The sequence below is a fragment of the Lutra lutra genome, chromosome 15, assembly GCF_902655055.1.
Source record: "Lutra lutra chromosome 15, mLutLut1.2, whole genome shotgun sequence".
Lineage (NCBI taxonomy): Eukaryota > Metazoa > Chordata > Mammalia > Carnivora > Mustelidae > Lutra > Lutra lutra.
This window is the reverse complement of record NC_062292.1, coordinates 68,920,813-68,933,205: the sequence shown is the minus strand read 5'-3', so window position 1 is coordinate 68,933,205 and position 12,393 is coordinate 68,920,813. Positions and strand designations below refer to the sequence as shown.

The following is a 12,393-nucleotide window of genomic DNA, read 5'->3' as shown; positions in this document are numbered from 1 at the left end:
AGTGGTACCTGCGAAACCAGTAATCGGGCAACGGTGACGTTAAACTGAGCACTCTCGGCGGGGCGGAGGGGGGTGTCTTGTCAACAGGTGAAGCACAAGCTTAGGGCTTTATCGTTTACAACGGAGGTGAGTGAAAGCTCCCCTCCAAGATTCTCCTACCCCAGGCAGTGCTGACGCCTGGCGTCCCCGCAGCCGGCCTGCGCTACTTTACACAACCCCTCCGGCGGCAGCCCTGCGCCTGGAGTTAGGCAGTGCCGCACAGCACGTGCACACGAGAACTTGAAAGCAGGACAGAAGCGAGAGGCACGCCTCCCTTCACCTGCCTCCGCGGAGAGCGCGCCCCAAGTCCTTGGAGCACCGCCCACCACCGCCCCTTCCGGGTCCGGGGTCCGCCCCCGCGCCCGCGGCCCCGCCCCCGCAGTTCCGGGGGCGTGGCCACGCGCTTGTCACCAATGACAACCCGGCGCTCCTCCCGGCCCCCCCCCCCGCTAAGGCGGGCGAGCGACAGCCAGCTGCACCAATGGGCCCTTGGAACTCGTGTGAGCGACAGCCGAGTGGCCAACTGCTGTGAGCAGGTGCGGGTGTGAGGCGGGACTGCGTGCGGCGGCCGCCCGGGACGTGCGGGAGCAGAGGGCGCGAGCCGGGCAAGGGCCGGAGAGGCAGGTGGGGACGTGGGAGAGCGGGGCGGGCTGCGGCGAGGCGGGGGGACGGGACTGCAGGCGGGAGAGGGTGCGGGCGCGTGCGGGAGAGGCGCCTGAGCCCCGGGGCGAAGCGGGCTGGGGGCGTCTTAAGGGGTCGAGGCACTTGAAGGCACGGTGCCCCCCCGAGAGGAGGTATTTGCAGGTGCAGGCGCCGAGCTCGGCGCGCAGCCCTGTTCAAAGGGGTGGGTGCCGGGAGAGCAGGACGTTTTGAGACTAGAGCCAAGCCCAGAAGACATGTGAAGAGGCCCGGGCTTGGGTTTGAGAACCCGTTTCTTAGAGGCTGGGATAAAGGACTCTCTTACCCAGCGCCTGGCGAGGTCTTCCTCTGAGGAAGAACGGGCACTCCCGCTCTCCCCCGGTGTCCTCTCTGGCTCCTCCAGGTTCCCTTGACCCCAGACCCCCCTGTTTTCAGGCTATGGCCCCCAGTGCCCTGTAGACCTGGCGCGACTCCCGTGCTTTCGACCCCTTTTGGGGGCCCTGGGTGGCTTCTGGAGGGCCTTGCAGAGGGGCAGAGAAGGCAGGACCATGGCATCTAGGGCCTTTGACCCTCCCCCAGGGCGCAGCGTGACGGCGGGCATCATCATTGTTGGAGATGAGATCCTCAAGGTGTGTCTGGGACAGGAGAGGGGGGAGGGGGTGGCATCCTCCCATCCCTAAGCGCCTGCAGCCCTTCTGTTGAGGGGAGGCAGCCGGGGGAGGGGGGGTGAGTCCCCTTGCTGCAGTAGGGTCCTGGCGTGAGTCCAGCCTATTACAGGGAAAGTGACCCTCTGTTCTTTCAGTTACTCCGTTGAAAACTTGTAGCAAAGTCACTACAATTTGTCAAGGGGCTTATAGAGGTAGGAGGGACCTTACAGGAATGACAAGGAGTCCATCAGGTCAAGGAGGAATGGGTGCATGTGCTATCACGGAAGTTCTAGCTAACCTGTTGGGAAAATGACCCAAGGCATTCATCAGAGTGAGTAAGCAAAAAAGAAGGAGAGTCCTAGATGGGAGAAATCCTTTCTGAACAATCCAGAATTCTTTCGAGAGGTCATGGTAGGCATCAGGTTGGAATAGCAGCACTGACCCTGTTTTCTGAGGGTTTACTCGGGCCTGGCAGCATGCTGAATATATCACATAGACCGTCTTACTAATCCTTAGAACAGTCTCACGAGGTTTGATACTTTTACTATAAATCTCAGTTAATACGGGGCGCCTGGGTGGCTCAGTGGGTTAAGCCGCTGCCTTCGGCTCAGGTCGTGATCTCAGAGTCCTGGGATCGAGTCCCGCATCGGGCTCTCTGCTCTCTCGGGGAGCCTGCTTCCTCCTCTCTCTCTGCTTGCCTCTCTGCCTGCTTGTGATCTCTCTGTCAAAAAAAAAAATCTCAGTTAATTACGAGACTGAGAAGCTTGCTGGAGGTAGCAGAGCTCAGAGTGGTAGAACTGGGATTCCAGCCCGATTCTCTCTTCCTCCAGGGTAACCCTTACCCACTAAGCCCCCTGCAGAGAAGTAGAAGGAGACGGGGCTGGGAAAGAATATGGGCTACACACCGGTGACACAGCGTCAAAAATTCTGCAAAGGAATTTGAACTTTATTCTGTATATGGTTGGAAATGACACATGGGTTTTGAGCCCAAGAGTGGTGCAATCCCAGTAGCATATCAGAAAGGTTAGTCAGGAGGCCCCGGGCAGTGCTATGACTGGAGGCTGGGAGCCTTGCCAGGGGGCTGTCGCCACTGTCCAGATAAAAGGTGCCAAGGGCCTGTATGGTGGCAGTAGGGACACAGAAGAGAGCAGATGCAGGTAGGGAGACATGGCAGTAGAGGCGACAGCGGAAGGGCCCGACTGGCTGTGGACAGTGTCTGGGGGTGCCACTGACCAAAGGGACAACCGCCAGGAATGTGGTGAGGATGCCTAGTGTGTCCATGGCGGACAAGGGGACTGAACTGTCAGGGCTGGTGAGGAATTGACCACAGACTCCATAAGCATAGGTGAGGTCAAGGTGAAAGTACGGAGAAATGAGGCCCAGGGCAGGTCATGCTGTCCCTGACCCTTCAGATGGATTTCCTCACTTCGGTGCCCAGTCCAGGCTTTTGGCGGCCCAAGGCGGCGTCCCCCAAGCGCGCGGTGCCCCAGCATCAGGCAGACACAGCTTGTCGCTCACGCCCCTGTGCCCTTCATCCCCGTGGCATTGACTCTCATGGTCCCCATCTCACCTCCCAGGGACACACTCAGGACACCAATACCTACTTTCTGTGCCGGACACTGCGCTCCCTGGGGGTCCAGGTGTGCCGAGTGTCCGTTGTCCCCGACGAGGTCGCGGCCATCGCGGCTGAGGTCACTTCTTTCTCCCGCCGCTTCACCCACGTCCTCACGGCAGGGGGCATCGGCCCCACTCATGACGACGTGACCTTCGAGGCAGTAGCGCAGGCCTTTGGGGACAAACTCAGGCCACACCCTGAGCTGGAAGCAGCCATCAGAGCCCTGGGAGGGAAGGGCTGGGCCAAGCTGTCTCTCGTGCCCTCCTCCGCCCGCCTGCATTACGGCACTGACCCCCGCACTGGCCGGCCCTTCAAGCTGCCGCTGGTCTCCGTCCGGAACGTCTACCTCTTCCCGGGCATTCCGGAGCTGCTGCGAAGGGTGCTGGAGGGGCTGAAGGGCCTGTTCCAGAACACTGCTGTGCAGTTTCACCTGCGGGAGCTCTATGTGGCCGCCGACGAGGCCTCGATTGCCCCCATCCTGGCCGAGGCCCAGGCCCACTTTGGGCGCAGGCTGGGCCTGGGCTCCTACCCTGACTGGGGCAGCAACTATTATCAGGTGAAGCTCACTCTGGACTCGGAGGAGGAAGGGCCCCTGGAGGAGGGCCTGGCCTACCTGACCGCCCGCCTGCCCCCGGGGTCGCTGGTCCCCTACGTGCCCGACGCCGTGCCGCAGGCCAGCGAGGCCGTGTACAGACTCGCTGAATCAGGTACAGGCCTCCGCGGGGAGGGGCGGCGCGCAGTGCGCTGGGCTGACTCCCTGGGCCTCGGGAACATGGGGAGCTGTCGGGGGCACCTGCGCACTGAGACGGCGTGGGTGCCCTCCGGGGCCTGGGGCTGGGCAGCTCGCCGGCACAGTCGTATACCAGGCCCTTCTGGGCCAGTAGCATGACAAGAAAGGTCCCCGGGTATGACATGTCGCTGACGAGGGGCCTCCGTCCACGGCAGGGAGGTCAGCCCAGGAGGTGGGCGAGAGCAGACAATGTGGGAACTCAGGGAACAGAAGAAAACCGGGGGCCATAGAGGGCAGACACCGAGGTGGGGCTGCAGGGCTGGTGGGCACACTCTGCAGGGCATGGGAGTCCGGACGGTACCCGACCCACTCTGGGAAGCCACGGAGACTTGAAGCAAGGGCGGCGTGCTCCCATCCCCCACCCCCGCCCTCCCACGGCCACGTGCATCTAGCTGATGGCTTCTCATCTGTCTGCTCGCAGGGTCTTCTCTGGGGGAAAAGGTGGCAGGTGCCCTGCAGACCATCGAGACGGCCCTGGCTCGGTACGACCTTACCCGCCTCTGCGTAGGCTTCAACGGAGGCAAGGACTGCACCGCGCTCCTGCATCTCTTCCATGCCGCCGCGCAGAGGTGAGCTGACCCCAGGGTGTGAGGCCTCAGGGGGCCCATCTGCCCTCCTGTCCAGCTCGCTGCGTGAGGCCCGAGGAAGCCAGAAGGGAAGGGGTGGCCGGTGGGTGGGGTATGGGAGGGAGGTGGCCCTGGTGGCCTCCAGTTCTGTTCCCCACCGCTTACTGAGCATCTGACATGATGTGCCCGGGGCATGGACCTGAAGGTCATCTCCTGCACCGGGACACAGGGAGGTCACAGTCTTGTTGGGGAGGTGGCAGTTACTCACCTGACATAGGGCTGCGTGCTCCAGATCTGAGAAGGGAGAGATCAGAAGGGGCTTCCCAGAGGAAGTGATTCTGGTGGATAGGAAGGACCAGAAGAGCCGCGAACGGGAGGTTGTCCGTCCAGGGAGAACGGTGCGAGTCCTCTGAGAGCCTTTCCCGGCCTGCCCGGCAAGCCTATGCTTTGTCCCCTGCCCAGGAAACGCCCGGACACTCAGGAACCCCTCCAGATCCTGTACATCCGCAGCATCTCCCCTTTCCCCGAGCTCGAGCGGTTCCTACAGGACACCATCAAGAGGTACTAGGTGCCCAGAGGCTGGGGCTCTGGTGGGGGGCTCAGCAGCGCCCACTTCTGACCACAGCCCCCTTCCTTCCCCAGGTACAATCTACGGGTCTTGGAGGCTGAGGGAGACATGAAGCAGGCCCTGAGCGAGCTGCGGATGCAGCACCCCCAGCTGGAGGCTGTGCTGATGGGCACCCGCCGTACGGACCCCTACTCCTGCAGCCTCTGCCCTTTCAGCCCCACCGACCCCGGCTGGCCGGCCTTCATGCGCATCAACCCGCTGCTGGTAACGGGGTAGAGGCTGTGGGGCCTCCAGTCTCCCCATCCCTATTCCCCATGGGGGAGCGGTTGGAGCCTGGGGCTCAGATGTAGAAACACCCGCCCGAGGGAGGCTGTGCCGTCGGGTCCTCGGGCCTGAGCGCTGCCCTTTGCACCCTGAGAGCAGGCGCGTGCTCTCTCCCGCTAGGTCTGTGCTGCCCAGTGTGGGGGCCGCTGGCCACCCACTTACACTCAAGCTGCAGTTTCCTAAAATTAAATAACTACTAAAAATGGGGCTGGTGGGAGGAGCGGGCCCCTGAGTGGGGGCCGGCGAGCTCGGGGAGAGGGCCAAAAGGGCAGCTTAGCCAGCGCGTGCCCACCTGCGGGTGGATGGCGGGGGGAGAAAATTTAAAAAAAAAAAGAACTACTAAAACCAACAAAATGGGGGCTTTAAAAGGATGAACTCAGTGGCCTGGTGAGAGTCAAAGTTCAGTCCCTGATTTGCGCCAAGGTCATTTCAGGTGCCCCGTGTCAGAAGGCACAGCTGGGGCCCATTTCCACCCCTGCGCAGGCCGGCCTGCTCGCCTTGGGCTCACACAGACAGGTGCGTGGAGGGGCCAGGGCCAGGGGCAAGATGAAGGCTTCTCTGCCACAGCCAGTGGCCTACCTGTGTAGGTCAGTGAGCCGCACCAGAGAATCAGCTAGGGGCCCGCCCTCGGGGACCAAGAAGCAGCACCCTAGGCGGGCTCCTCCCGGGCGGCAAGGGGTAAGTGAGGGAGGGGACCCGTGACTCCACTCTGACCTCCCAGGACTGGACCTACAGAGACATCTGGGACTTCCTCCGTCAGCTCTTCGTCCCCTACTGTATCCTGTATGACCGTGGGTAAGGGGTAAGGGGTTCTGGAGACAGTGGGTATGGGGAAGACGGGATGTGGGGGGAGGGTGAGCCACCCCCCACACTCACCTCCCTGCTCCCCCAGCTACACCTCACTGGGGGGCCGGGAGAACACGGTGCGGAACCCAGCCCTGAAGTACCTGAGCCCTGGAGGACAGCCCGCCTACCGCCCCGCCTACCTGCTGGAGAATGAGGACGAGGAGCGGAACTCCCGCACCTGACCTCGAACCTGACCTTGCACGCCTGGCCGGGCCGCAGTGGGGAATGGAGGTGCCCTGGGGTGTCAGCTGTCAATAAACTGTGTCTCTCCTGTCCCACCCGGGCTGTGTCTTCCTGCTCCAGGGGATGGGAGATGCCAGAGGGGACCCGGCAGCTCCCTGCAAGGGGGTGGCGCGCATGTGCGTGTGTCTTAGCACGCGCGTGCAGACTGAAAAGGAGCTCGCGGCACAATTCCCAAGGCCCACCTCAGCAGGAGCCCCCCAGACGGCAGGAGCCTGGAGTTATGCCGGACACTGGGGGAAGAGGTAACGCCGCAGGCTTGGCCCCAAGGTCTGGAGACCTGGGCTGGAAGCCGAGCAGGCCTGGCTGTGGAGGATGGAGGCTGGGGTGGCCGGGCTCTCCCTCCCTCTCCCAACCCCAGCCTCCATCCCTGTCCACAGAGGCTGACTCAGCCTGTTCTTGGGCCAGAAGCTTCCCTGTGCTAGACCCTGGGGGCCTTTGTCTGTAGTCATGAGGCCTGAGGGGGTGGGGACACTGCTGATAAAAGGCCCCAGAGGCGGCTCCCACACGCCCCAAAACTGCTGCCCTCATGCAGCCCCGGATGCAGCCGCTAGCCCAGGCCCTGCCCTTCTCCTTCCGGAGGGCCCTGCGAGACACTGGGCTCCGGGTGCCCGTCATGAAGGTGGGCACGGGATGGGAGGGCCTGCAGCAGACCCTGAAGGAGATTGCCTACATTCTCCTGTGTTGCTGGTGTATCAAGGAGCTGCTGGACTGACGATGGCCAGGGAGGGCCCCAACCTCGGCTCAGCGCAGGTGGGCAGGGTAGGGCAGGGCAAACAGGAAGCACGGCCGCTGCTTCAGGGCCAGAGCCTGCCTCTCAGCCTCCTGTTCTCTGCTCTAGCACCCAGCCCAGCCCCCATCAAGACCCCTGGGGCCCGCCATGCTCCATCACGGAGGGGCCCCAGACACTGTGGGAAGTGTGGATCTTGCTTCCGGTGTGCCGTCTGTTGGTCTGGCCTCTCGGGGCCTCCATTCCCAGCCCCCACCTCGGGTGGACCTCCGGAGCCCAGGAGCTCGGCCTGCTGGCCGGGACCCCAGGAAGACCGCCGCAGGAGCTGGCATTTCTCCAAGCCTGGCACGGTGAGCCCCCCAGGCCAGAAGGTTGATTTCTCCGTGCTCTCTTAGTGCCAGGAAGGGGCTGCCCCCGATCTCTCTGCTTGAGAGTCACTGAACTATGTATGTGTGTGCATGTACATAGATGCATGTGTGTGTATACATAAAATAAACAGGCCTTGGGGCCTAAAGTTCTGTCTGAAAGGGAATCAGAAAAACTCAGCCCTGGAGGGGTCTCGGAGCTAGGGTACAGACCAGGGAAGAAAAGGTTGTCCTGTACAGAACTGAGATTAAAAAAAAAAAAAAAAAAATAGCTGTTCTGACTCCCTGATGCCTGGGCTGGGAGGCCGGGGCTGGAACGGTGGGGTTCCTCCCAACCGGTGGATAGGGAGCGGTCCAGCCTGGGTGGGGTCTCCTTCTGGGAGACACTGCGTTAGACCGGAAACCCAAATAGAAGGGCTGGTCTGGTCAGGTCCCTGCCTCTGAAGATCTGGGGCAGAGCGCTGGGCTGCTGCGGGTCCGCAGCTCACAGAGGACGTTGGGCCCTGCTCCTCCAGCTCACACAGGCGGCTACGGTGAACTGCGCCGGTGCGGCCACCCAGGCTCCTGGGGCTTACCGCAGAGTGCGTACAAACGGCCAGAAGGAACAGAACTAACTCCACCTCCCCCTGGCAGCCAGTGACGTGTGCTTTCCCCCAAGTCCCGTAACTCCACCGCGGACAGCACCTTGCTCACGCTTGGTGGCAGGCCTGCTCTCAGCCCCCCACAACCTCAGAGCCAGCACGCTCTGGCCCCGCCCTCCCCTCCTGGGGCACAGGCCTAGAGATGGTTTACAGGACCTTCTGCTCACTCCCAGTGACCAGCCTTTCCACTGACTTGCGAGTTCAGTCCTTGTTCTCTGGGTCTGTAGTGCCTCTTGTTGGGAAGGTAACAGAGACCCAGAGTAAGGAGTTGTGCTGGTGGGACATGACCCTCCCTCCTGGTCCCCATCCGCCCCCGGCGCTCCTGCTGGGAGCCGGTCAGCTTTACCCGTCCCTTGGAGAGCATTCCAGAGATAGTCTGTGCACGAGCTGCATTTGCTCCACAAATGTCACCGAGCCCCTGCTCGACGCCGGGTGGGGGGCTTTAATATGGTGGTGATCCCAACAGGCCCCTGTGTACTCGGGGAGCTGCTGTTCTCGGGGGCAGACCCAGGAAATAATGACAAAAGAAAAAGTGCAGCGGTGTTACTGGAGGTAGGTGCTCTGGAAAAGAGAAGTTGAGGTGGGGTGGGTGTGGGGCAGGTTGCAGAGGGCCACACAAGCCGGGTAAGGAGGGCTTCCTGCAAAGGGACAAGAGAAATCTTCACACTGGCTGCTGTGTGAAGAACAACTTTGGAGCGCAAGGCTTGGACAGGAGAGCCCAATCAGTAGGCCACAGGCACCATCTGGGCCCGACGTGCCGGTGGCTCAGAGCAGTGGAGACAAGTGGCCGGCCTGAACGTGTATGCGTTCTTTTTCTTTTTTTTTTAAGACTTTCCTTGGTTTCAAATAATCTCTACACCCGACACAGGGCTCTATCTCACACCCCTGAGATCACCACCTGAGCCAAAACCAAGAGTCGGACTCAACCAAGTGCACCACCCAGGCGCGCCTCAAGATGATTTTTTTTTAAATTTTATTTATTATTTGACAGAGAGAGAGATCACAAGCAGACAGAGAGGCAGGCAGAGAGAGAGGGGAAAGCAGACTCCCCGCCGAGCAGAGGGCCCGAAGCGGGGCTCGATCCCAGGACCCTGAGACCATGACCTGAGCCAAAGGCAGAGGCTTTAACCCCCTGAACCATCCAGGCACCCCCTCAAGATGATTTTTTATCCCAGCAGCGGGCAACCCTCTCTAGGCACTAGGCACCCACATGATGAGCTCAGTGCTCTTGCCAGGCCCCTCTGACCCCAACTGCACCCCAGGGCACAGCAGAGGGAAGGGAGAAGGTCCTGAATCCAACCATAGAAAGGCTGGTGGCAGAGGAGGACACAGAAGTCACCTTCCCGCAGGAGTGTGGGGCTCCCAGGACCCCCCACAATAGCCTACACCTGCTTGGTCAGCCCCTCCCCTGACTCAAGCTCTGGCCTTCTGCCTCCCTTTCCTTTCTTGGGCCCTGCTCCCACCCAGCTGGGACGGTGCACGGAGGTGGACCCTGGAGTCTGAGAGCTCTGAGCTCCAGCACCTTTGCCAGGGAAGGGGGTGTCTGGCAAAGACCCCCAGTGGAATAGGTGGATGGAGGATGGGAGGGCCCCGGAAGTGAAAAGAGGGATCTGCGGTGGCCCGAGGCCAGTGTCAGCTATCCAGAGAGCCCTGATGATGGAGAGGCGGAGGAGAGGGATGGGGAGAACAAGGAAAAGCTTGCATATACTCGGAGAGCACACTGCTCACACTCCAAGTGTGCGGAGACCCACACAAGTCCACCTGAGAAGCAGACTGCGAGGGCAGTCCTCCCACACTAACTGGAAGGAAACGGGCCCAGAGAGGTGGGATGCGTCCCGTGCAAGGTCATGTCCATGGCGCTGCAGTGGGTAGTCAGCCGGTGAACCGTATTTTCTCATCTCAGCTTCAGGGCTTCTCTGGACCAGCCAGCCCCCCTGTTTTGAAATAGTACTGGGGGAGGGGTGGGCAGGCCAAGGTGTGGAGAGGACCAGAACCCACTCCCCCAGCTGCACCCCCTCCCATTCCCACTCCCACCCCCACTCTAAGCAGCTCTTGTTCTTGCTTTCCGAGGGCTCCTCTGGGGGTCCCAGCTATGCCTTTTCTGCCTAAACCACAACAGGCCAGGACATGGTTCCCTGGTCTACGCCTCCCCCCTCCTCTCCAAGGGAAAGAGATGCAGCAGCTTCCCCGCAGCTTTCTCGGCCCAGCTGGAGGAGGCTCAGGTGTTCGAACTACTGTCATGGGGTAGCAGAAGCGGGGAGTGGAGGGCCGAGGGGGACGATGAGGGACATCTTATTTACCCCGAGTGCCCAGGGGCCCTCCGGTGGCCACAAGGGGTAGGGGAATGGACGGTGGAGCCGGGAAGGAGCCTCCGGGGAGCTGTTAGGGACCCCACAGGCCACAGCCCTGGGAGGAGCAGCCTGACACCCAGGACTCCTAGCAGATTAGTGGGATATAAGACCCCAATGGTGTGCGAAGGGCAGGTGGAGGCTCGGGGTCCCGGAGAAGGGGTCTGGGAGCCTCGCGGAGCACAGCGGACTATTCCGATAATGATCTCGGATGGGGCCCGTGTCTTCAGGAACACTCAGAAGCGGACGGGAGGAGGGCGGCGGCCGTGGTCCCTGCCGCGGCGGAGCGCAGACCCCCAAGGGCACAGGCTCTTCCTCGCGTTTCTGTTCGGGTCTCGTTTGCACCGCAGCCTCTCCTCTCCGAAAGGCCCCAGCCCCATCTCGGGAGCTCCCCGCCGAGCACCTGCTCCGGTCCTGGCCAGCCTCGGAGGCGTGCCCGCTCGTCCCGCCACGCTGGGGTCCCCCGGCCGCCGCCCCCGGTCCCTTCCGTCCCCGCCGTCCCTCCCGGGAACCCGACACCCGCGCCGCCTGCTGGCTGCCGGGAGGGCAGAGGGGTTCCGCGCCGCCTTCCCTGGGACGTGGAGTTTTGGAAAATGTTCCCCGAGCTTCCTGAGGCTAAATTTATCTCCCCTGGCCGTGCGGGGCGCAGAGATCCCGGGGACGATTAGCTCCGAGGCGCAGCCGGCTCCTGCGCGGGGGCCCGGAGGAGGCGCCGAGTTATAAATAGTGCGCCCGCAGGTGTGGGGGGAGTCGGCGGGAGGGGCAACCCTGGCAGCCACGGCCCCTTCAGGTGGGTTGGGCGGTCGCAGTGGGGGCGCCGGGGGGCGGCGCGCGCGGGGGGGGCGCTGCGGTCTGAGCGCCCCCAGCGGTTTCCTGGGCGGCGGGTTTTTCGAGGGAAGCGGAGGCAGCCGAGGCAAGGGGGGAGCGGGGAAGAGGAGGGCGCCCAGGGCAGGCAGGCTGACGCTCCGCTTCCAGCTCAGCGGCACCCCCTCACCCTCCAAGACAGACCCCCAGACCCACTCACTCAGGACCCCGCCCAGACAGAGCCTCCCCTTTCTTCCGCCAGAAGCCCTCTCCCTCCAGGCTTTGCAAGCCGCTAACTTGTGCAGCTGCCCCCGAGCGCACGTGGCCCGGCCAGTCCCTGCACCTGGCTGTCCCGCAGAGTCGCTGTCCCCGGCCCCAGCACACCCCCCTAGGACGGCCCCAGCACACCCCCCTAGGACGTACTAACTCCCAGCCCGGGCTTTCATCCTCCGCCCTGGTCAGGCCCATATAGTCCCATATCACTCCCCCGGTATCTACCCACCTCCCGCCACTCTCCCCCTTTCCAAAGTGAGGTCCAGCTGGTCTCCCGAGACTTAGGTCTGAACCTGCGGGTCTGGGTTGCCCCGCTCTCCCCAGGAGGCCCCCGCAGGCTCCACACCTGCCCTCCAGACCCCAGTGCCAGTTTGGCCCTGGTGGCCGGGCAGGGTTGGCAGCGGTTCTCTGGGGCCTGGCCCGGGCTTGGTGGGAGGGGGCACAGGTCCCAGGCAGGGTTTCCCAGCCCGCAGGCTGTGGTTTGGCGCGGTAAGGGCCAGGAGCTGCGGGGGACGCGGGAACTTCAGGTCAGGTCCCCTCTCCGCTTCTGAGCCAGGAAGGGATCTTTATGGACCAGAAGAGAAACCTGGGTAGTGGGGGGGGGGGGGGGGGCGGGTTTCTCCCTGAGAAACAAACTGGAGGTTCCAGAACTGCCCAGAGATTGGAGAATGGCACTCTCGTTGCCTGCAGGTCCAGACTGGGTCCAGCAAGAGTCCGGAGGCGACCCTGAGAGGGGGGCCGCGGCGGGCCCGAGGCACCGGGCGCCTTTCATTTCTCTGGACCTGGGGGCTGGTGCCAAGGCGCCCGCCCTCAGACGGCCTGCGGAGGCCCAGGCTCTGCCCTCCCCGAGCCGCCTTCCCGCCCTCCTTCCCCGGGCCATCACGTCCCCCCACTACGAAGCAGCCCCCTTTCCGGTTCACGTGCGCGTCGGGCCCTGCCGTCAAGCCCCTGGCACGAC

General features: G+C 62.9%; 2 protein-coding genes across 5 annotated transcripts; both read left to right on the top strand.

The window, feature by feature from the left end:
• The first annotated feature begins 534 nt into the window (after positions 1-534).
• Positions 535-6,312, top strand: FLAD1 (flavin adenine dinucleotide synthetase 1). Of its 2 annotated transcripts, none has more exons than XM_047705037.1 (8): positions 535-663; positions 1,114-1,307; positions 2,903-3,647; positions 4,152-4,299; positions 4,759-4,857; positions 4,939-5,128; positions 5,910-5,983; positions 6,081-6,312. In XM_047705037.1, the coding sequence occupies exons 2-8, from the start codon at positions 1,227-1,229 to the stop codon at positions 6,214-6,216; spliced, it is 1,473 nt and encodes a 490-aa protein (XP_047560993.1). In that variant the 5' UTR covers positions 535-663; positions 1,114-1,226; the 3' UTR covers positions 6,217-6,312. The 2 variants fall into 2 exon arrangements, with proteins under 2 accessions (XP_047560993.1, XP_047560995.1); XM_047705039.1 differs by having other exon boundaries at positions 591-659.
• Positions 6,313-6,340: 28 nt separating this feature from the next.
• On the top strand, positions 6,341-8,314 carry LENEP (lens epithelial protein). 3 transcript variants are annotated; one of them, XM_047705040.1, is made up of 3 exons: positions 6,341-6,519; positions 6,975-7,027; positions 7,116-8,314. In XM_047705040.1, exons 1-3 carry the CDS (start codon positions 6,341-6,343, stop codon positions 7,397-7,399), a joined length of 516 nt encoding a protein of 171 aa, XP_047560996.1. In that variant the 3' UTR covers positions 7,400-8,314. The 3 variants fall into 3 exon arrangements, with proteins under 3 accessions (XP_047560996.1, XP_047560997.1, XP_047560998.1); XM_047705041.1 differs by having other exon boundaries at positions 6,467-7,027; positions 7,116-7,258; XM_047705042.1 differs by having other exon boundaries at positions 6,467-7,027; positions 7,096-7,248.
• The last annotated feature ends 4,079 nt before the right edge of the window (positions 8,315-12,393 follow it).

Excerpts from the sequence above, each read along its gene's own strand:
- FLAD1 (XM_047705037.1), top strand. The coding sequence starts at position 1,227 with ATGGCATCTAGGGCCTTTGACCCTCCCCCAGGGCGCAGCGTGACGGCG. Across the intron at positions 1,308-2,902 it reads TTGGAGATGAGATCCTCAAG|GGACACACTCAGGACACCAA; the intron begins GTGTGTCTGGGA and ends CTCACCTCCCAG. Across the intron at positions 3,648-4,151 it reads GTACAGACTCGCTGAATCAG|GGTCTTCTCTGGGGGAAAAG; the intron begins GTACAGGCCTCC and ends GTCTGCTCGCAG.
- LENEP (XM_047705040.1), top strand. The coding sequence starts at position 6,341 with ATGGGAGATGCCAGAGGGGACCCGGCAGCTCCCTGCAAGGGGGTGGCG. Across the intron at positions 6,520-6,974 it reads GCCGGACACTGGGGGAAGAG|GAGCTGCTGGACTGACGATG; the intron begins GTAACGCCGCAG and ends TGGTGTATCAAG. Across the intron at positions 7,028-7,115 it reads CCAACCTCGGCTCAGCGCAG|CACCCAGCCCAGCCCCCATC; the intron begins GTGGGCAGGGTA and ends TCTCTGCTCTAG.